Genomic DNA, 22,771 nt, shown 5'->3' on the forward strand with positions numbered 1-22,771 from the left:
GCCAGTGAGAGCTGGTTTCAGTCTGACTACTGTCCAATGTCCTGGAATACAGGCATCTAGTGGCGCATGATGGCCACTTCCTTATGCACACAACCAAGGAGCGGCTACAGTGACACCTCAGGTCTTCGAAGCAAACAAAGAGCACCACCATTTGGGTGAAATGGAGTAGGGAGGTCAAAAAACACCCAGCCAGGTAAAATGGATTCCACCCAGTAGAGCCTTTTTAAAGAGGCATAAAAACCACCACATGACTAACAGAGAAGAGGCACCTTCTCTGTGTGACATTATGGGGCACTCTGCACTACATCTTCCTTATGAGCCCTAAGGACGATTAAGGCACACCACATTTAACAGAATCAATCTGTCTGTTTTGGGATTAGGCTTGGTTTAGGAAAGAAAATTAAGTAAAAAAAACAGTGCAGGGAGCTGACTAGGACATGTGGTAAAAAATGGGGATTTCTCTCTAAAACCTTGCCAAAAAGCCACAGTGTGGTGGGAACGTTCAGAGGATTGCCCATATACTTTCTTATGGTCTCAAAATAATGGCAGGAGACTCGCAGAGTGTTACATGTACATTTCTATGTGAGCGCTGTATTGGCACTTATGTTACATGTTTTATTGCACTAATTTCTTCTTAAACTTTCTCCAAGGTTTAAAGTTTTGGCTAACCAGTACAAGTGTATGTATCCAACGTTATCAATGGACATCGAGGGTGAATTGCAGCAACTTAAGGTAAGACTGTCTGCTTTAAAATACTCCCACAGTGCCCGTAGCCATGAGTATGTATTACAACTATAATGTCTGCAGATCAGAGTTTGCTGTTTTCAGTGTAAATTAAATTACAAGCGTGTTTATCAGGCTACCAGACTATGCTTGGTGCCCTGCATTGTACCCATAGTCCTTCAAACAAATGGGATTGGGTGCTGCTTGCAAAGGAGAATGGAGACCATGTAATTCTTGTCAAAGTGTGACATGCAGATAAAGCTGTTGCTTCTTTCCAATGTCCTTGTAATTACCAGCGTTCCAGGAATATCAGGCAAATCATATCATTAGTGTGGGGAGGAAAGAAACTGGGAAAATCACAATGTTCTAATTGGTTTAATGAAACGGTCCCCATTGTCTTAAATATTTCTCCTCTAACATACCGTTGAGGATTTTCATGCAAGAATTAAAGCATAAATAGGTTGAGTGTTATGTGACTCCCCACTGGTGTCATGATGAATAGTGTATGATGAATACACTATGAAGTCAATAGCCTCTAAATGGCGTGCTGTCATTCCCCCTGTTGCCCGGCCTAGTGCTCTGGATTTGTAAACATTTTGTATTGATCAAAAATGTATTTAAAGTGTCTTTTTCCCCAGAGTGCTGACCACCTCCGTTTGTTTAGTCTCTGAATGCCATCAAAATAAGAGAGCCATTGGGTTCTGTCTGCCTACATATTCAGACAAAAACTGACTAGAACTTGAAGTAGGAATTTACTTGGCAAAGAGACACCAACCACACGACCCAACTGTCCATCCAGTGTAGGATCAGCAGTTTGGGTTCTGTGATCAAATATAAATCAACAATAGCTTAGTGGTCCTCTCCCTTGTCTTAATTGGCAGAAATACTTAATAGGCCTGGGTGTCTGTAACTGGCTTACAGGTGGCTATAATGCTTCTGGATAAGGCAGTATTGTAACTGCTCTTGGTGCTTCCCTCCTCAAACCAAACAGTTCAGAAGAGGGACATAGGAACAGGGTGTGATTGGAGCACTTATTGCCAAGCACATTTCTCAGTAATTGGGTGATTAAGAGAAAATTTAGCAGGAATGCAGAGGGCACATTATCTTAAGTGTGGCCTGTCCTGGAGTCACAGGTAAACCATGAATGCAGCATGTTCTGTCCTACCAATTATTATCTACATTCACCTAAGGAGCAGCCGAGTGAAGGGTTATCTTTTGAACTCTTGCAAGTTGTCCTGTCTGTCATTTGCCTTAACACAGTTGAGATTCTCACTCTTGCAAGTTGGCCTGTCCGTCATTTACCTTAACACGGTTGAGATTCTCTCTCCATCAACCACACGGTGGTCAACTTGTATGCTTTAATGAGACTGGTTTTAATTTAACTATAATGTGATGGATTTACAAGGGGGTGCTTATATATTGTAGAGCATACCACTTGGCAGCATGCAGAGTTGTTCAAAATAGCCCTTTCATATTGTACAATATGTGAACAAAAAGGAATGGAGTGTAACATTTTATAAGTGTAAAAATATTCGCACTATGGGGCCTGAAGGCTGCGTCACTCAGATTTATGGCAATTTGGGTTGTTGTGAGATGAAAGCTGGGGATGAGATTTGAGTAGAAACGTGCCTGTGCTTTTTCTTTCCTAATAACAACTTCCTCCTTCTCCCCAAAATGTTAATGCTTCCTATAGTCTTAGTTCAGAGATCTTACTGTGGCAATCGTGCAATACAGACATGAGTCTCTGCAAAGTAGTCAACCATCTGTTGTGAGAAGGAATACACAGAAAAGCATCTACTTCCTTGCTACCGCTACCACTTTAGGAGACAACAATGGAAGAAAATGTACAATCGGTGTGAATTAACGCAAGAAAAAAGTGAATTATTGTGATTTGTTTAGTGGTTGTTGGGCCTAGCTCCCTTAGTGAGACGAGGATTCAGTGCTCATACTCTATACATTTTTACGACATTGTTCATTTTTCGACACTATTTTCCTCTTTCAAACATTTTCAATTTTCTTTCTTAAAGGCCCTGAAGTGTGATATGTGCTCTATACCCCTTTTCTTTTGGATTGGAGCAAATATTTTAAGTAGGGGCAAATGTTTTCCACATTAAGGTGCTTGCTCCTTTTGGATGTTGGCTGAGCAGAACATGCAGAAATTCTGGTTATGGGCTAATGTAAACCATATGAAATAGCATTGGGGTTCATTGCAAGGCCAGCAGGTCAAGAAATGTCCATGAGGACAAGGCTTGGCACTTCAGGTCAGGCTTCAAGGTTGGGTTTGAACTTTTGTAGTAAGCAACCATGCTGGGCATCTCTCTTGGCTTGCTTTCTTTCTCTACCCACAGCGCCAGGATACCTTCGGGTGATAGTGTGCTATACAAGAACCCATTACATAAATGACGCTGACCAACTCTCTATCATGGCCACAGGCCCCAGAACACAAAATCCACACCATCTAGTGATGGGGGCAATGGGTCACTTGACTCACTTATGTCCCTTTGGGACCTATAAACACAGGGGCCCTGGCTGGACTCAGTCCTGGCGCCTTTGGAGCATATAGAGATGTGAGCAGGAATACTTTTTTTCAGTGCAGAAGTGTTTTTATTTTACAAGAACTTTCCAGGAACTGAAAGCCTTTATTCCAGAGAACATCTTCATATGCTGACTCATCGGGTGTGGCTCCCTAGGCCTGGTCTTCATGTGCTGACTCATCGGGTGTGGCAGGCAGGCTGAAACTGGTGGGTGTGGTTTCAGAAGCTCAGCTATATAAGCTGCTCCATCCTTAAGGCCGGTGCTTCGCGTTACTTTGCACTCGCTGCCGCTTGCACCAGTTTACTTACCTTTGGAAATCAGGCGTTCTCCTGCATACTCACCTCTAGGAAATCGGTGCTTCATTTGCAGACTCATCTCCTGACATCCAGTGATCTTGATCCCTACGCCACAGCACTGCACTCCGCATCCATGAACTCAGACCCTGTGAAGAAGAAGAAAGGCAAGGTTAGAACATCCGTCCTAGGGCGTGCCCCCTAGTTAACAACTTACCAGCAACTGTACCACTACAGCTTAGTCCCTCATTCCCTCCGGCTGTCGCCTCGAGCTCTGCAGCTTCTGCCGGGCCGGCAACATCACCTGCAAGGGAAGAAAGCAAAAGAGCAAACATCAAAGTGGAACGGACAGCAATACAAGACAATGAACTTAACAATACAACAAAAACAGGCGAGGAAAGACAAAGGCAAACAGGAACACTTACCTGAAGTATAGTGGCTTAGTCGCAGCAGGACTGGACTACCACGTGCAAGGGGCCAGTGAAGGAGCTCGGTCCAGGTGATACAAACGCCCCTTCCAGAAGCAGCAGAATGGAGTGCTCGCCAAAACTAATCAACAGGTGAGCTTTCCAGGGACGGCGCATCCTACGGATACCACGGTTTGGGAGAAGGGGTCTGGAAGGGGATCAGGCGCACAAGATGGCATACTCATGCCCCCTATTCTCCACGCAGAAGCAGTCCCGAGCAGCATCACCTATTACCACCAGTCACCACGTAAGCGCAGAGGGCAAAGTCGGACCTGAGCGACCTCCCCCCCCCAGGAGGGCTGCAACCGTGCCCCAATGCCTCCGCAGAGACCAGGTGAGCATAACACTTGCACCTAGAAAGCAATACTTTAAAGTGAGACAGAACTCACAGGCTGATTACTCAGGAGTGACACTGCGATTAGAGGCTCACGCCTCATAAGATGACACAGTGAGCCTTAGCCCCACCCGTCAGAAACTCCTTAATCAGTAAATACCTTTCTTAAATCCCCATAGCTAGCTCACCGTAGGGAACCTCTTCCAGGTAGATGGACATTAGGACAGCCACCGATAACGCCCAACAACATAACCCCTAACCACCTCCCCTACCTCGGCCAAGACAGCGACTGAACAAGTCGGCAACAACAGCCGACAAGACCACCTATAGACAGAGCCCATTTTTTTAGTGGACAACCCTCTATATCCAGTACCACACCATAAGACAGCCAGATCAAAGCAAAAAACAACTTGGCATCAACAAACAAATAAAGACCAAAACCACTCTCAAGCTTAAAATGCTGTGCAAACGACCTATACCGAGGGGAAAGAAGAAGGAAAGAAAGAACAAACACACCGCAATAACAACAAATACCCACAACTACAGAACACACTCCGACAGACAGGAACGAAAACCGAACCAACCCTGAGAGAAGAGACAAATCACTCTACTTAACTCCATACATCGCAAACAACCAATCACCAGAACAAACCAACCCAGCGCTAGAAGCAGCAACATCAAACAACCAAGCACAACCACGCAGATGAAGGATGAACAACACGAGAAACAACAAAAACATGATTGATGCAAGAACACCCTACATCACCAAAACAAGAGGAACTTGCACTCGACACCCACAAGTCCTGGAAGAAGAACATGATGAAAACAAAAACCCAAGACAGAACCTAGAAGAACTCTTCGATGACACAGACAACCCTGTACCAACACCTCAACCAGAGATTGACCAGAATGGAAAGCCCAACACCGATCACAAGACGACCCCAACAAGAAAGCCCAAACCAAACTACACCACCAAACTCCACTGCAATCTAATAAACGCAAGATCCATGTCAAAACACTCAACAGAGATCTTCAACCTACTCGATGACAACGGCAATGACATCCTATTCATCACAGAAACATGGCTGGACGACAACTACAAAATCACACTCCAAAGCTGCCTCCAAACCAACTTCAAATAAACAGGAAAAATAAAAAAGGAGGAGGCATCGCAATAGCATTCAAAGAACACCTGAAAATAAAAACAGACAAACTGCTCAACATCATCAACTGTGAAACCATGGTAATAACCTAACAGCAAGCTCAAAAACCAACATCACATTCAGCCTGGTGTACAGGCCACCGTCATACTATGCAACCTTTGTCGATAACTTCATAAAAGCCATCGCCAACATAGCCATCAAGCACGAACATCTAATCATCCTGGGGGACTTCAATATCTGGTTTGAAGACAGTCACGCCAACTCCCAAAACTCACTAATTGGACAACTTACTACCATGAAACTGTGACAGCTGGTCAAAGGGGCAACACACTGCAGGACACACCCTCGACGCAATCTTCGCCAAGGAAAAACTCATCACCACGGCACCGCCGATACAAATACAGTGGAGCGACCATCTCATCATCCCATTCGTGATCAGTCTGTCAACTCAAGTCTGCATCCAGCCCCCCAAACTCACAAATGCCACCAAAAGAAACTGGAAAAGCTTCAAAGCAAGCAATCTATTTGAAGGAGATGGCCAAACCCTCAACTATAGAACTAGAGCTAGCTGACCTAGAAGGGAAAGCGGAGCTACTACACAAATGGATTGCAGATACAATTGACAAGATCGCCCCAGAAAAACCATTCACCCCATCAAAAAAAAGAGCAATGGCAAAATGGTTCTGTCATGACCCATAGAATTTGCCCTTTCTGGACTTCCTGGTCCTTATCGCGACGGGGCTTGTATTCCTTGTTACTCCCAACATGTCCGTGCCAAGTGACTTGCCTCGCACCAGCCTTTAAGTTAGACACGGCACGTTCTATAAATTGGCCACGCCCCGCGGCCCAGTGTGTCTCAACGCTATCATTAGGTAGTGACTAGACGTGTGTGTGCTGTTCGGCGAATCCACTATTCCTAGTTTCCTGGTCCCTTCTTCCTTCCTCCCACCTTTCCCCTCTAAATCTGCTCCTGGAATCCTCAACCCTAGCGACTGCTACTTTCTTCCTGGACATCCTGGAATTGCGACCTTCCTGGAACTCTGAACGCGCGCTGGAGTCGGAGAAGACTCCAGCGAGCCTATACAAGACCCGATCCGTCCACAAAAGGAATCCTCCCGCGGAACAGAGCAAGAAGCGATCCCAGGTGAGACGGGGGAAGATTTACGACAGTTTGAGACGCCAAACGACCGACACTGATACTGCTATGGAGAAAGCAGTCCAGGACCTCATGCGTGGCATGCAAGAACTAACAACTGAAGTGCAGAACTTAAAAGCGGAAAATGCTGCGTTAAAACAACTTGTTTTGTCTGGCGACTCCGCTAACAAGGAGAGTGTGTTACTGGGTGGAGTGGTAGACAAATATGATGGCTTGGCAAAGTCCTTACGTGGATTCCTGGATTCCTGCCTGGTGCATTTTACTTTTAAGCCCTACTATTTTTCAACTTCCAGGGCGAAGGTGGGCTTCATAATCTCGCACCTCACAGGGAACGCGTTGACCTGGGCCACTCCCCTAGTCAACTCTGGAGATGCCCTCCTGGATGATTATGATGGATTTATTCAGGCACTCAAAACTATGTTCGACCGCCCAGAACAGGTTTATAGTACTCAGGAACGGTAACTTGATTTCGGACAGGATACTAGATTCAAACAACTGGCCAGGGAAGCAGATTGGTCCTCAGAAGCAAGTTTCACTCTATTTCGCAGGGGTCTAAATGAGGATATAAAGGATGAATTAGCCAGAGTGGCTCGTCCTAGCTCATTCCAGGCTCTTATGGATCTAGCCATGCAAATAGACTTCCGAATCCAGGAAATAAAGGCTGAAAGAAGGAAGACCAAGATACCCTTTCAAAAGAACTCCCTTGAGACTTCTGTAAGAACCGATCCTGCCCCAACCCCTGACATTGATCCGGAACCCATGCAAATAGGAGCCTTCCGTGGACCTATTTCCCCACAAGAAAGGATGAGAAGGATCCACACAGGCCTGTGCATGTATTGTGCCTCGGATAAACACCTTGTTAGAGAATGTCCTCTAGCCCCTCCACAGCGTTCGGGAAACGCCAGCTCCCAATCCTAGATGGAGCGAGGTGTCGGGAGAGAGACACGTTTGCTCCAGATCAATTCCATCCTTGAAATCTCCTGGACAAAACAATTTGGTGATACTATAGGCCTTCCTGTCGCCCTCCAAGAATAAGACCTATCCCATTCTGGCCTTGGTGGACTGCGGAGCTATGGGAATTTTCATTGATCAAGACTGGGTTGTTAGTCATCATATTTCGTACGAGACACGAAGCACCATGCAGCCGGAGGAAGCAATCAATGGAAGACCCCTCTCTTCAGGACCCATAAGCCTGCAGACAAAAGAGATCCAACTTGCCATAAACCATCACCAAGAGCGGATTACATGGTATTGGGTATGCCCTGGTTACAAAAGCACAATCCGTATATCAATTGGACAGCAGGATCACTATTCCTGGGCTCAGAGTTTTGTATGCCCCACTGTCTATCCCTGGATCCCTCCTCGACACCTCCTAAAGAACCACTAAGAGACCAGAAAACACCACAGGGATATCAGGGATATGCTGATGTATTTTCAACTGCCATAGTCCAGGCCTTACCCCCTCACAGACCTGAAGACTGTGCCATAGATCAGATCCCTCAGCAGTGATTCCCTTCGGCAGAATGTTCATTCTTTCTGAACCTGAGAAAAAGGCCCTCCGAGAATACCTGGACACCAACCTTGAAAACGGCACCATGAGACCCTCAAAATCTCCAGCGGGTGCTTTGTTGTTCTTCGTTCCCAAGAAGGACACCAAGGAACTCAGACCTTGCCTCGACTATCGTGGCTTAAATCAATGCACCCTCAAAGATCGGTACCCACTGCCCCTGATCTCGGATATCCTGGAAGCTGTGAGAGGCGCCGTAATATTCACGAAGTTGGATCTCCAGGGTGCCTACCATTTAATCCGTGTCCGGAAAGGAGACGAATGGAAAACAGCCTTTAGAACACCCTTTGGTCACTATGAATATCTAGTCATGCCCTTTGGACTAGCTAATGCTCCCGCAGTTTTTCAACATTTTATGGATAGGGTGTTTTCTGACATGTTATTCCTCTTCGTCATTGTCTATCTGGATGACATATTGATCTTTTCCAAGGATTCTCTAAAGCATGAAGAACATGTAAAGGCAGTATTACAACAACTCCGTGAACACAAACTTTTAGCCAAACCCGAAAAATGCTTGTTTCACGTTACTTCTGTTCACTACCTAGGATTCATCCTTAGCCCAGACGGAATTGGTATGGACCCTTCAAAGTTAAAAGCCATACTGGCTTGGCCCGCTCCCACATCTGTGAAACAAGTTCAATCCTTCCTGGGGCTTGCCAACTTCTACCAGAAGTTCATTTCTACCTTTTCCGAGATCGTTCAGCCGATCGTTGCTCTCTTGAAGAAAGACACCCCCTCTACCTGGTCTACACCGCAAGATAAAGCATTCCAGCGATTGAAGACAGAGTTCACGCAAGCCTACATCCTGGCCCAACCCGACATAAATTGCCCATTCCTAGTGGAAACGGATGCCTCTAACTACGCCATAGGAGCAATCTTGAAACAGGTACTTGAGGATAAACTGGAACACCCCATTGCTTACCTCTCACGAATCCTGACTCCCAGTGAGACACACTATTCCGTCCTGGAAAAGGAACTGTTAGCCATCCGCCAAGCCTTCACTGAATGGCGACACCTACTTCTGGGTGCTAGATATCCAGTTCAGGTCCGCACGGACCATCGGAATCTTCAAATTCTACAGTCGTTGGAGTGCAGGAACAGTCGTCAGGCGCGTTGGGCCTACTTCTTTGCCCAGTACCAATTCCAAATCACTCATGTTCCCGGATCACAAAACATGATTGCTGACGCCTTATTTCGACATCCTGACTATGTAACCACTGAAGACAAGGCCTATCCTAAGATGTTTCCCCACATGATCTTTGTAGCTCAAGCAGTCAACCTCCTGGAAGAAATCCGAGTGCAAACCCAGTCCTCTGACCTCTGGAAGGATATTTCAAGGAAGAATCCATGGAACCTAAGAGTTAAGGAAGGATATTTATTCAAGGACAATGCACTGGTCGTTCCTACACAGAAATTACAACAAAGAATGATAAACCTCTGCCATGATACCCTTCACTTCGGACATCGTGGCATAACTAACACCCTCCGTTTTATACAAAGACAGTTTTGGTGGCCTGGAATGAAGACCGACGTACAACAAAGCTTGTGCTGTCTGCAGTCAAAACAAACATGATAACAAGAGACCGGCGGGTCTTCTACTGCAACCATCGCTGCCGACAAGACCATGGGAATTCATTGCTACAGACTTCATTGTGGAATTACCACCTTCCCGAGGATATACGACCATCATGGTAACCATAGACTTGTTCACTCGTATGGCTCATTTTACGCCTCTGTATAAACTACCATCCTCCTCAGAACTTGCTGGAATCTTCCTGGAACACATTTTCCGTCTTCATGGACTTCCTTCCAAGATAATATCGGACCGAGGACCTCAATACGTCTCACAATTCTGGAAACATCTGTGTCGTATTCTAGGGATCCAACGCGCTCTCATCAGGTTATCACCCACAAATCAACGGAGCCACGGAACGTGTAAATCAGACTCTAGAGCAATATCTTCATTGTTTTGCCACCAAGGTTCAGGATGACTGGTCTCTCCTTATGCCCTTGGCCGAGTTTGCCTACAACAATTCCGATCACTCAGCAGTCAAGGTCAGCCCTTTCTATTGCAGTCAAGGTTTTCACACGTCCGTTTTACCTTCTGTTCTTCCACATCCCACACCAGTACCTACTCTCGACTCATGGATTGAGACTCTCACCAACATACACAAGGAAGCCAAGGAACAATTGGAAAAGGCCCAGACACGCACTAAGCGTTATGCGGACTCCAAAAGAAGACCAGTGCCTTCTTATTCCGTTGGTGATCAAGTCTGGTTGTGAAACTACTACCACGACATCTACGGCCAAACAAATTAGCCCCCGGTACTATGGACCATTTTCCATAAAGGAAATCCTCAATCCTGTCTCATTCCGGCTCAAGCTACCAGACTCCTGGAAGAGAATACACCCAGTCTTTCACACTTCTCTATTGAAACCCTACATCCGATCCACCCGGAAAACCTGCAGACCCAGTCCTGTGATTGTGGACAATCAACTGGAATATGAAGTGTCCAGAATATGCGATTCCAGGTATAAACGGGGTCGACTTCAATACCTGGTTGAATGGAAAGGATATCCTCCTAGCGAGAGAACCTGGGAACCAGTTTCCAACCTAAATACCCCTCGATTAATTAGAAGATTCCATCTCATACACCCGGGCAAACCTGGTGGAACAGGTTTTTGGAGGAGGCATGCTGTCATGACCCATAGAACTTGCCCTTTCTGGACTTCCTGGTCCTTATCGCGACGGGGCTTGTATTCCTTGTTACTCCCAACATGGCCGTGCCAAGTGACTTGCCTCGCACCAGTGTTTACGTCGGACACGGCACGTTCTAAAATTGGCCACGCCCCTGCGGCCCCGCGCCTCTCAACGCTATCATTAGGTAGTGACTAGACGTGTGTGTGCTGTTCGGCGAATCCACTATTCCTAGTTTCCTGGTCCCTTCTTCCTTCCTCCCACCTTTCCCCTCTAAATCTGCTCCCGGAATCCTCAACCCTAGCGACTGCTACTTTCTTCCTGGACATCCTGGAACTGCGACCTTCCTGGAACTCTGAACGCGCGCTGGAGTCGGACGAGAATCGAGCGAGTCTATACAAGACCCGATTCGTCCACAAGAGGAATCCTCCCGCGGAACAGAGCAAGAAGCTATCCCAGGTGAGACGGGGGGAGATTTACGACAGGTTCACCCCACTACTAAGCACCATGAAAAAGGAAAACAAAAAGATGGAACTGGAATGGAGGAAAGAATACAACTCAGACCAAAAAATACTGTTCCAAAAACAAATCCACGCATGCAAGAAGCAAATAAAAAAGGCCAAGAAAAGGCATTATGATGACAGAATCACCAATGCCACCAACAAACAAAAAGAAATGTTCAACATCATAAAAGAAATAAGAAACCCACCAGGCTGTGACAACACCCTAAACCCCTCAGAGAAACTTTGCAACGACCTGGCAGACCACTTCAAGAACAACATCAACGACATCCGACAAATTATACAAAACAGACCAACCAACTACAACATTCAATCAAACAAACCTAACACAGAGCCACAGCACGAACTCCAAATCTTTCCTGAAATATATCAGCAGAGGCATTGCCTTGTTGGTAAAACACAGCAAGAAAGCAGGATCACCCATGGATCCCCGCCCCCGGACATCTACAAATCAATCCTCGCACAAGCAACGCCAGCAGAACATTACAGAAACCTCCTAAATCTATCACTAGCAACAGGAACTGTACCAAGGACCTTCAAATCAGCATATATCAAACCGCTTTTAAAAAACACAAGCAGCAACATAGAAGACTTCTCCATTTACAGGCCAATTTCAAACACTCCCTACCCAGCAAAACTCCTTGAAACCTACGTATACAAACTAACCCAAGATCACGTAGAAAAACACCACCTGCTAGACCAAGCAGAAGTCGGTTTCAGACCCGCAAGAGGAATAGAAACAGCACTACTATCCATCTGGGACGACCTAAAAACTAACACACACTCCAGCACAACCTCAGCCCTGATTCTGCTCGACCTCTCCGCAGCCTTCGACACAGTAAGTCATGACACCCCAACCAAAAGACTAGAAGACATAGGAATAACAGACATGGCAATAGTCTGGATTAAATCATTCCTAACTGACAGAACAGAAACCGTTTGGATTAAACCCTTCAAATCCACCCCACGAGTTAATGACTGTAGAGTACCACAAAGATCCTCACCATCACCACTGTACTTCAACCTCCACCAGACTCCAGTTATCAGAATCTTCAAAAAATACAACATTACTTGCTACATCTACGCAGATGACACTCAAATCATCTACAAAATTGAAGACACCCAAGCCGATCACTCAACCCTAATCGAGTGTCTAATGCCAACCTGAAAATCAATCCAGGAAATACTGAAATCATGATTATATCCAAAAACCAAGAGAACAAAACCAACATTCCATGGCCAACGGAAATGGGAACCGCACCAACACCATCTAAAGTAGTAAATAATCTAGGAGTCCTGATGGACAACACCCTAACCTTAGAACCACGAATAAATGCAATCATCAAGAAATGCTTCTTCCTCCTCCACACAGCAAGAAGAATCCTACCTTTCCTCTCCTTCACACACAAAACACTCACAATAGTCGCCCTCATCATGTCAAGAATCGACTATGCAAACAGCCTCTACCTCGGAATTCCAGAATACCTCCTGAAGAAACTACAGCGGATCCAAAATACAGCAGCCAGACTACTCCTCAAACTATCCAGAAGAGACCACATCACTCCAGCCCTAAAAACACTGCACTGGCTCCCAGTAAAACATTGCATCACCTTCAAAACAATGTGCATAACACACGGGGCAATCAGCGGACAAGGAGCAGAATTCCTACAAAAGCAAATGACAATCTACAAGCTAACGAGACTCCTCAGATCAAGCAACAAAATCTGCCTGGAACAAAAACCATACCACCTCCTTCTCCCACTTAGCTGCAAAAACTTGGAACAACATCCCGAAAGAAATAAGAAACACCAAAGATCACCTGCAATTCAGTAAATTACTAAAAACCTGGCTCTTCAACACCACAGATTCAAACTGAAAAACCGAAACAACCGAAAGGGAAACGCAAAAAAGGATTAAATTCCTAAATTTAAGTGGGCACTGACAGCACCCAGAACGGCCAGATAAACTCCTACCACACCATGATAGGCGCAGCGCTATGTCAAATAGAACACAAGCGACACCCATAATACAGAAATCAGCACGCTAGCTAACCCCATCCAACAACCTCACCCGCCCCATATTTGCTGCCATGTACCATACACGTATAGAGTTGTTCGAATGTTAGCATTCACCACACTTGAACTAAGTTGTGGACACCAACAATGGACACTGACCATATGAGTTGTGAATGAAGGGTGGTTGCATTATACTCCATTGTTCATGTGGATCCAAACCAAGTAATTTGACCTGCTTTCAGAAAGCCAAATAACTCTCAGGGCTTGAAATTGGGACAAGGAGAGAGTGTGCATTAGATTTCCCAGCAGGATGGAAAAGACCCTTCCACTCTATCAACTAAAGAACGAAGTGGCTGATAGATCCATGAGTTAAGTGATTCTACGATCTGTGTATCCTTCAGGCTCTGGTTGAAAGCACGGCCGGACAGACTTAGCCTTTTATCATTCTCAGGTTGATATATTTAGTATCATTACATTGGGGAATAGCACCACATGGTATTCAAGTACTGTGAAACGGGGAACACTCTGCTACTAAGGGAAGTATAACACAAACTATGAGTAGACTAGCATTTTATGGTCCAATCTTTGGCACCATAAGCCAGGCCGGATTCAATATCTTTTGGAGCCATCAGTTCTAACAAGCTGGTATGCAAAAGTACTGAACACTATATTCTTTTTCTTTTTTTTTTTTACACTTTTTTATTTTTAAATTCAGTTTTACAAATAATAAAAATAAATAAACAAACAAATACAATTTAATGAACATTACATTAGGTAACCCCAGCAACTTCCCACCCGCCCCAACAACCACGATGCACTGTATGATGATATCTGCCACATAATACGACAAAAGCAACAAGACCAATGCACTCTTGTAAGTACTAGGGCAGTGTAGCAGTTTGCATATATGACAACCTGTGGAGAAGGTATCATCCATCAAGGCATATTCCTCCTCTTTGGGAAGGTTCTCATAGCACTAACATGTCACTATTTCATATCATTGCTTTGTAATCGACCTCTGGTGGACGGGGAAACCACTAACAAGAACAACCTTTCCGATTCCTCTGGGGACAAGGGATCATGATTGGTTAAGAGTCGTCAGCGTCTTTTCTTTCCGCAATACACGAACGGAGAGGCCCAATAGTCCACAGGCTCCTTAACGGTGGGCGACATTTGTTTCATCCAAGACTTTCCGATTACTGCTCTAGCGATCACTGATGCCATAGCTAACAGTATCTTTTCAGTTTTGGTTGGGGCGATGAACAACGCCAACAGCCAAGGTGCGGGTGATTCGCGTGGGCAACCCAAGACCATTGTGTTCATCGCACCAGTTACCCTCTCCCAAAATGTCTGCATGTGAGGACAGTTCCATGCCATGTGAATAAAATGTGCATCGTTACCCTTAAACCTTGGACAGCACGTACTTCTCTCTGGGTAAAATTTGTGAAGACGTGCAGTATACTATACAGATAGGATTGATGTAGGAACTTGAAATGGATCAGGCGAAACCTAGCATTCAGAGAGATTTCCCTGGTCATCTTACAAACAGATAGCTACTACTCCTCCCGCAGGGGGACTCCCAGTGCTCCATCCCACCTAGCCCTAAACAGCACCTGGGGAGCTGGGCGCGGAGATTGAATTAATTTATATAGGGCAGACACCATGTTAGTGAGAGTAGAAGCGTTGGTAACAAAGAGCGTCAGACGGGACACGTCAGGTGCAACCGGGAAGTGATTCCACACTCCCTGAAGTATTTCCCTGAGTCTCTAATAGAATAAGAAAGAGACCGCATTCCAGGGCTCCCGGCTCCTAAGGAGATCCCACTGTATGAATTGTCTGTTGAGCACTATGTCACCCAGAGACTCCATTTTCTGTAGCTGCACCTGAAAGGACTTCTCGGAAGTGAGGGGGAATCCATGAATCTCAAATATTGCAAAATCTGGGTGATTAGTGCCAGGCATACCTGCCTCTTTGTTCGCACGGTCACAAACCCAGCGAGTCACCTCCAAGGGTTGGATTTTCGTCTTTAGGGATACGGTTGGGAACTCCCAAGAGCAGGCCCTTCAACTCGAGTGGATGAGCGATCGCTTTTTCCACCTTGACATGGGGAAAGTCTTTAGATGGGTGCCACCACCAGACCGCATATTGTAGCTGGGCAGCTAAGTAATAGGCGTACATGTCCGGGTAATCTAGCCCCCCGGAATCACAGGGAAGAGTTATTGTTGCGCGCAACCCTTGAATGTTTACCTGCCCAAACCAGTTTGATCAACATAGAGCGCATATGTCTCCAATACCATGACGGGGGGAACCAGTGGGACGTTATTAAATATATATAACATTTTGGGCACCACCACCATCTTAGCCAGGGCTAGACGGGGCAGCCTGGGACAGGGTTAGATGGATCCACACCGCCACTTTGTGCTCCAGTTATGAAAGGGCTGCAAACAGGGGAGTTGCTAGGTCTGGAAAAGACCCGGGGCTAAGCTGATGTCGGAACTGTTGGGACTGGGGGCTAGCTAGTCTTTTGGCTGTAGCTCCTGAGATTCTATCCAGGGCTACAACCAAACGATCAGGGGCTATAGCCCCCTTAGCCCCCCCCCCTAGCAACGCCCCTGGCTGCAACATAGTTATCTTCAAGCAGTAGGGATGGCGATGTGGAGACAATAATCCCCAGATATCTCACGCCCCTGGGGGACTAACGAAAGTCAGTGCTGACATCGGCAGGGATGACAGAGAGGGGGTTAATGGTAGGATCTCGGATTAAGTCCAGTTAATGCGCAACCAAGAGAAGCACCCAAATTCCGTGATTTCCTGCATCAGTGGTTGCAGATTCTGTTTGGGATGTTTAATGTATAATAACATATCATCTGCATAAAGGGGCACAAAGGAAACGTGTATGTAAATGACCCCTCTATGTACAAGGGTTCTAAGTGATTCGACCGCGGCTGATTTTGCTGCGGCCGGAAAGTTTGCATGAGAAAGGTGCGAACTACCAAAAAGTTTGCACCTTTCTCATGCGAACACACTTGCATACTACGGGGGCTGCGGGATGTTGCGGGGGACAACCCTGCAGCCCCCGTTTTTTTATTTTTTCGCTGGTGTGCTGCAGGGGTGTCCCCCGCAACACCCCGCTCACTTTACCACACAGTACAGTGAGCGGGGTGTTGCAGGGGACACCCCCACAGTTTCTTTTGTTTTTTTAACTTACCTGCAATGCTACCACCAAAGGTTCGAACTTTTGGTGTTCGAACCTTTGGTGGTAGCATTTTTCGATGGTATTGTATGGTCAGACCTTTTTTTTCGGTCCGATCGTACAATACCATGTGCAAGGGGCTCAATTGCCAAGGCAAAGAGGATGGGAGAGAATGGACAACCCTGCCGCGTCCCTCTAGTGGGATGTATAGTCTCAGATGTCTGTTGGTTCATAAGGATTAAGGACTGCGGGGAGGTGTATAATAGGCAGATCCATCTTATATATTGTAGTCCCAATCCACACCTACACAGGACATCGAACAGGAATGGGCACTCGACGCAGTTGAATGCCTTCTCTGCATCGAGGGCTGCGACTACTATAGGGACCTCGTCGTTGATGTTGTATGTCACAGTGAACAGGCACTGTAAGTTATTCTGTGTGGACGTATCCGGGATGAAACCCACCTGATCCGGGAGGACCAAAGCACCCATGTGATGGATGAATCTGTCCGCCAGTATTTTAGCCAATATTTTGTTGTCTGTGTTGATCAACGAGAGGGGCCTATGTAGCGCAATTTTGGGAATCTTCATTGGGCTTGAGCAACAAGGTAACCATGGCCGTCCTGGTGGATTCCGGGAGGAGACAGGCGGACAAGGATGCCTCGAACATACTACACCGATGAGGGGCAAGGATCCCTGCATATTCCTTATAAAATTCAGCGGAGATGCCATCCTGTCCAGGGCCTTTGCCACTGTGGAGATCCGTATAACCCTGCATATTGCCTCCACAGTGATTGGAACATTCAATAGGTCTGCCTTTGAGGGGTCCAGCCATCCCAAGGCAATACGATCTAGATACAGGTGGATGCCCTCTGGGGATGCAGATAATTGGGGCAAGTATAGCTGACTGTAATTGTTCTGGAATCTCTCATTAATTATGGCTGTGTCATGGAGTAGTGCCCCATCAGAGTCAGCTATCTCAAGTATACCTCCCTGAGCCCTCACTACGAATCGCACAGGCCAGTGTGTGGCTAGGCCTACCACCTTCAGCATAACTGGTCGACATTGCTGGATCACCCAGGAATTTGTCCTCCCTCTGTGCTGGCTGAGTATTTGCGCCGCTTATACCCAATCTCCCCGGTTACCTGTGAGTTTGTGCCTGAAGCTCATTTTCCAGGTCCTGTATCTCCACCTCAAGTCTACGAAGAGTCGCCCTCAGGAACTTAAGCACCCCACCCACCCTAGAAATACAGCAGCCCCTAATGACCACCTTGAAGGCCTTCCAGGGTGTCCAATAGTCTTGGACGGAGCCAACATTGGTTTGCAAATATTTGTTAATGTCCCGTAGCCCGTCACGGAAGACAGTATCTTCGAGAGCGTGAGGGCAAAAAGTGCCAACGATGGGGGCGGCACAGAGATGCTGGTACAGGGATGACAGCCAGGACCAGAAAGTGATCGTATAAGGGCCTAGGCAACATTTTGGTGCATTGTGTGTCACGGGCCAGGGGTAGAAAAAGCATTATGTAGTTGATCCTGGAAGCCGTGCCATGTACTCCGAAGTCAAGAGTATTCCCGTATATCAGGGTGAGTGTACCTCCATATGTCCACCAGTCCCATGGATTCTGCTATATCCTGCCAGGCGAGAGCGGTTTTAGGGGGCAATGTTTGTGTAGTGGCAGACCGGTCTGTATCCACTGTCAGTGCCATATTAAAGCCCCCAGCCCATATCATTTCATGTGATGGGAATTTGTGGCTTAGTGCAGCACAATTCTGAAAAGAATCAGGTGAATCTTTGTTAAGGGTGTAAACATAGTACCCGTATGCCCAGTCACTCCCCATCCACTAAACAGATATCGACCATCAACATCGGTCAGTTGCTCATGCTGGCGAAACTGTAGGGACTGATGTATATAAATTGCAACCCCCCTGGATTGTGATGAGTAAGAGGCCCTGTATCTATGAACTCCTCACCCTCTGGTCACAGGCAGAGGGCCATCCGTGGGGAAGTCCCTTGCAGATATAGTACATTGACCCCACGTAGTTAGGCATGATTCAGTACCAGTCTCAGCTTCTTGTTATTAGTGACCCCCCTGATGTTCCAGGACATTACAGTTAAAGAATTACAGGACATTGTGATTTGGGTCATAACCCTTAGCCATAATGACCAGTATAGACGACATCAAATCACGACAAATCCTCCTTCCCAGATCAATGACAGTGTGACATTTCAGCGAACCCCATCGATTACCTGTGCTCCATAACCAATAAAGAACTTTCCCAACATCCCCCACCCACGCCATAAACATAAACATACCGGCTCATTCCCCATCCCAACTTACCTAAAGCAACTAACTAGACAGAGTGACTGTGACATTGGGGTGCCAAGCATGACAGTAGCGCTCGGGCACTTCAGCGACACCACTGTGTGCGCTCCAATAGTATACTTTGCCACTAGGTGGTGAGGGCAGGGGACCCCAATTGGGGATGTCCTACTGTATGAAGGGGGAGTCCAGGCCAGCAATCAGTCTGGGTCACTGTGGGCATTCACATAATCTGACGAAGTGGTCCGCTGAGGCCGGGATGGTAAAGAACAGGGTTTTGCCGTCGTGGACTATGCAAAGCTTAGCTGAAAACAGCATGGTGTAATGGATGTTCTTCTTCCTCAATTTATTTTTCACAGCTTGGAAGGTTTTCCTTTGCTCCTGGACTTGTTGACCAAAGTCCGGGAACAGCCTGATGATGGAGGAACCATATCGGAGTTCACCCTTGTCCCTGGCGGTCCCTAGGAGTACATCTCTCTCCCTGTAATTTAGGATCCGTCAATGATGGGTCTATCGGGAGCCCCTTGCTGTGGTTTAATCACCAAAGAACGGTACGCCCTCTCGACTAGGAACATGGAGGACAGTGGGGGGGTGATCAAGTATCTCCACAAGTAATTTTTCAACAAATTAGTTCCATCTTGTCTGTGAGTGGACTGCGGGACCCCCACTGTGCAAGTATTATTTCTCCTTGACCTTCCCTCCTCCACGTTCTGCGCCTCAACGCACAGCACAGATTGTTGCAAAGACACAACCTCCCTCTGCAAGGATGACACCCTGTCCTGTGTGTCCCCAATCCGCTGTTCTGCGCCAGCAGGGTGTGCCTCAGGAGGAGCCTTAGGCAAGACATGGGGGCGGCGCTCTCTTGCATGCAGCCGCATGGGCCGGAGCAGTTCCCGAATCCCGAAGGAGCTCACTTGCGGGACAGGTCCAGAAATCGGATGACTGGTACAAACGGAGTGTCGTGGTCCAGTATGGAAGGAGTGGAGGTGTGTCAAAGAGCAAGCGCCAGTCCCAATAGCGGAATACACTATGCCGTGGCTTTGGCCGCAACGGATCCTGCACCTGCCCTTAATGGACATCCCTGGTTTTAACAGTTGATAACCAGAGGTGCAGTGTCAGCAGGATGTGCCTCAGGACAGCAAATGTTTGGACAGATGGTCAGTGCCCTTGCGCCTGTAGCACGGGCCCATGTTATTCTGATATGGCCAGGAGGAGCAGATGGGGGCCAGGCCCGCATGACAGGCAAGGCGATCCGCTCGCGCCCTGTAGTCTGGTAGTTCAGAAGTTGTGGTACCCCAGAGATTAAGTGCGGCCCTGGATGTCTGTATCCCAGGTGTCTGCCACCTCCCACAGTGCGTGTGTTGCAGGGCTGCACGTCTAGGATGACCAGAGCAGTCCAGGCAGAGGGGGTGCTGCAGTTGGCACAGCTTATCTATGTTCAATAGTGCAGGCTAACATGGAGTTTCACGAGGTGAGGAGCCAGGGCATGTAGGCCAGTTTGAAGAGCGCTCCGTCGAGGTTGTCCCTCCCGGGGCGACCGCTGCAGCCGCATCTCTGGTGTTGCTGTCGACCGGGGTGAGCTGCCCAGGTGTGGTCCCGTTCTCCCTCAGGGGGCCGGGGCTCAGCCATGATCCGCCTGCGCCAGAGGTGCCAAATTCCTCATCCTGCAGCATCTCTTGCCACGAGCGGAGAGCTGCAGCATGTGCACCAATGGCGGTTCATGGGGGAAAGCATCTCCACCTCGTCTCCGGGACCCTCACCCAGGTCGCCGCCATTGAACCACTGTGGCTGAGACAGATTACGGAGGCGGGCTGCAAAGATGTACGTTTGCCCGCCTCGGGACGGCCGGGGCCCAGTCCCTGACCGTGTGCACTGGTGACGCGTAGATCTGTGCCCAGCGTTGTCGCACGGGCTGCTGGCCGCCGGGCCTCGTATATAGATGCCCGCTGATAGGAGGCGCACAAAATATATCAGGATGTGCGCTGCGGTGTTACAGATGCTTTGCTGGTATTTTTAAGGGTGGGCAATGAGTTTGGAGCAGGATTTTGAAGGATCTTCGTTGTCACCGAGAACGAGCTCACTCAGCCAGCAGCTATCTTTACAGCCGTGCAACAGGGCCCCCGCAGAACACTATATTCTGAAGCGGGTGACGTTAAAGCTGTAGTTGTTTGATCTCTAGTGAAGTTGTGAAATATGGAAAGATCTTTCTCAATGTCTTCAAATGCAAATGCTAATGTTCTTGACCTGTGGTATTGATAAATGGTAATCTAGTAAAAGGTCTACATGTGTACTTACTGACATAGGAGAGAGGCAGCAACAATTTGGTGAGCATGCCTGAAGCATGCTTCTCCAGATTTGTGTGCACAATAGGAGGAGTCTGTGCACTGTGACGAATCTGGACTATTCACCCCTTCTCCCCGCAGGGTCACCCACCCCGTTTGAGGCTAGGGAGGGGAGCCTGCTCAGAAAGACCCTCCCTAGGGGTCTGGGCAAGTAGGACCTCACTGGAAGCGACTCTTCTAAGGAACTCATGGTGGCAACAGTAAAGACAGACACAATGTATCACAGTTCAAGGGTGTTTATTAAACTGCATGCAGGTTGGAAAAACGCCTAATCTAAACCTAAATCTAAGATGGGAGCAAACGTCGACCATCAAATGAAAATAAGGCAGTCCTAGTGGTGTCGTCGTGTCGAATGAAAAGAGCCTATACTAAGAAAAACCTATTTCCAATCCTTCCAACTAATACAAAAAGGGTTTGGAATCGTTTTCAAGAAAAGAAAGAAGTGTTCACAAATAATATGTCAGGATTCGGTAGACTGGCTCTCCCTTCCCCACATTTTGAGCACAGGGCAAGGTAGGATCTAGGAGCACAGAACACTCTCGAGCTTCCCCCACACGAGACAACAGTTCCGCTTTCAGCTATCAAGTCTCATTTCTCTTGAAAGTCTCTTGCCTTCGAGAACCTGATGTATTCACGATAACAAAATGAAAGTTCCTTTACCAAATTATAGTTTGTTTCCTTATGTAACTTAGGGTGATACTTGTCACCCCTGAATTTCCTCTGTGCGGGCTCAGATCCACAAAAAGTCCTCAGCACTATCAGGGCCTACTGTTTTAACTTCTCAGGAGCCTCAACAGCCAAGTCTCTTTTCAACTTAGTCTCTTGCCTTGTGGGTCAGAAAATTAACAAACAAATGAAAGTTCTTTTCAACTTGGATTCGGGATGATGGTTCTTCACCCCTTGGTCCCCCCTCTTCTGGGCGCAGACCTCTCTCAATTCTCAACCTCTCTCCACCGAATTCACTATGGCTTTTCTTGTATACACAAATCTTAATGTCTTTTTAAACAGTTACAGTGGACATTCCTCTGCCGGGTTCACCTTTGTCAACACAGTTTCTTGGGACTTTAGACCTTGCCCCCTCTTCGTCAGCATCCCTCCGCCGGGTTCATTCTGGCCAACTTTTACCACACAGTTGACTATGGGACTTTTAGACTTCGTCCCTTTTTGATAGCTTCCCTCTGCCAGGTTCACTCTTGCCAACTTCACATTCACATTCGCTCTCAACGTATGTGGGATTCACTTTCCCTTGCTTTCTCACGATGCAGGATTCACTTCCCTTATTTTCACTAAAGTTCTTTGGTCAAAGGCTTTCGACTGTATGGGGATTTTAATAGACCTCCTGTATGACCACTTTGACCTGTCTTGGCAGCTCTCCTACGGCCTTCTGGTACCTGTAGTTTCATCAATATGGGATACACCAGGGTTTCTCAGGCCAGCAACCACG

General features: G+C 47.1%; 1 protein-coding gene across 1 annotated transcript in view; it reads left to right on the forward strand.

Moving 5' to 3' along the window:
* ADSS2 (adenylosuccinate synthase 2) overlaps positions 1 to 22,771 on the forward strand; it is an 888,588-nt gene that overhangs the window by 587,877 nt on the left and 277,940 nt on the right. The window contains exon 7 of the mRNA XM_069607967.1: positions 651 to 732. Within this exon, the coding sequence (XP_069464068.1) occupies positions 651 to 732 (82 nt within the window). The remainder of the gene's footprint in view (positions 1 to 650; positions 733 to 22,771) is intronic.

Source organism: Ambystoma mexicanum, chromosome 4q, assembly GCF_040938575.1.
Source record: "Ambystoma mexicanum isolate Mex_15411 chromosome 4q, UKY_AmexF1_1, whole genome shotgun sequence".
NCBI lineage: Eukaryota > Metazoa > Chordata > Amphibia > Caudata > Ambystomatidae > Ambystoma > Ambystoma mexicanum.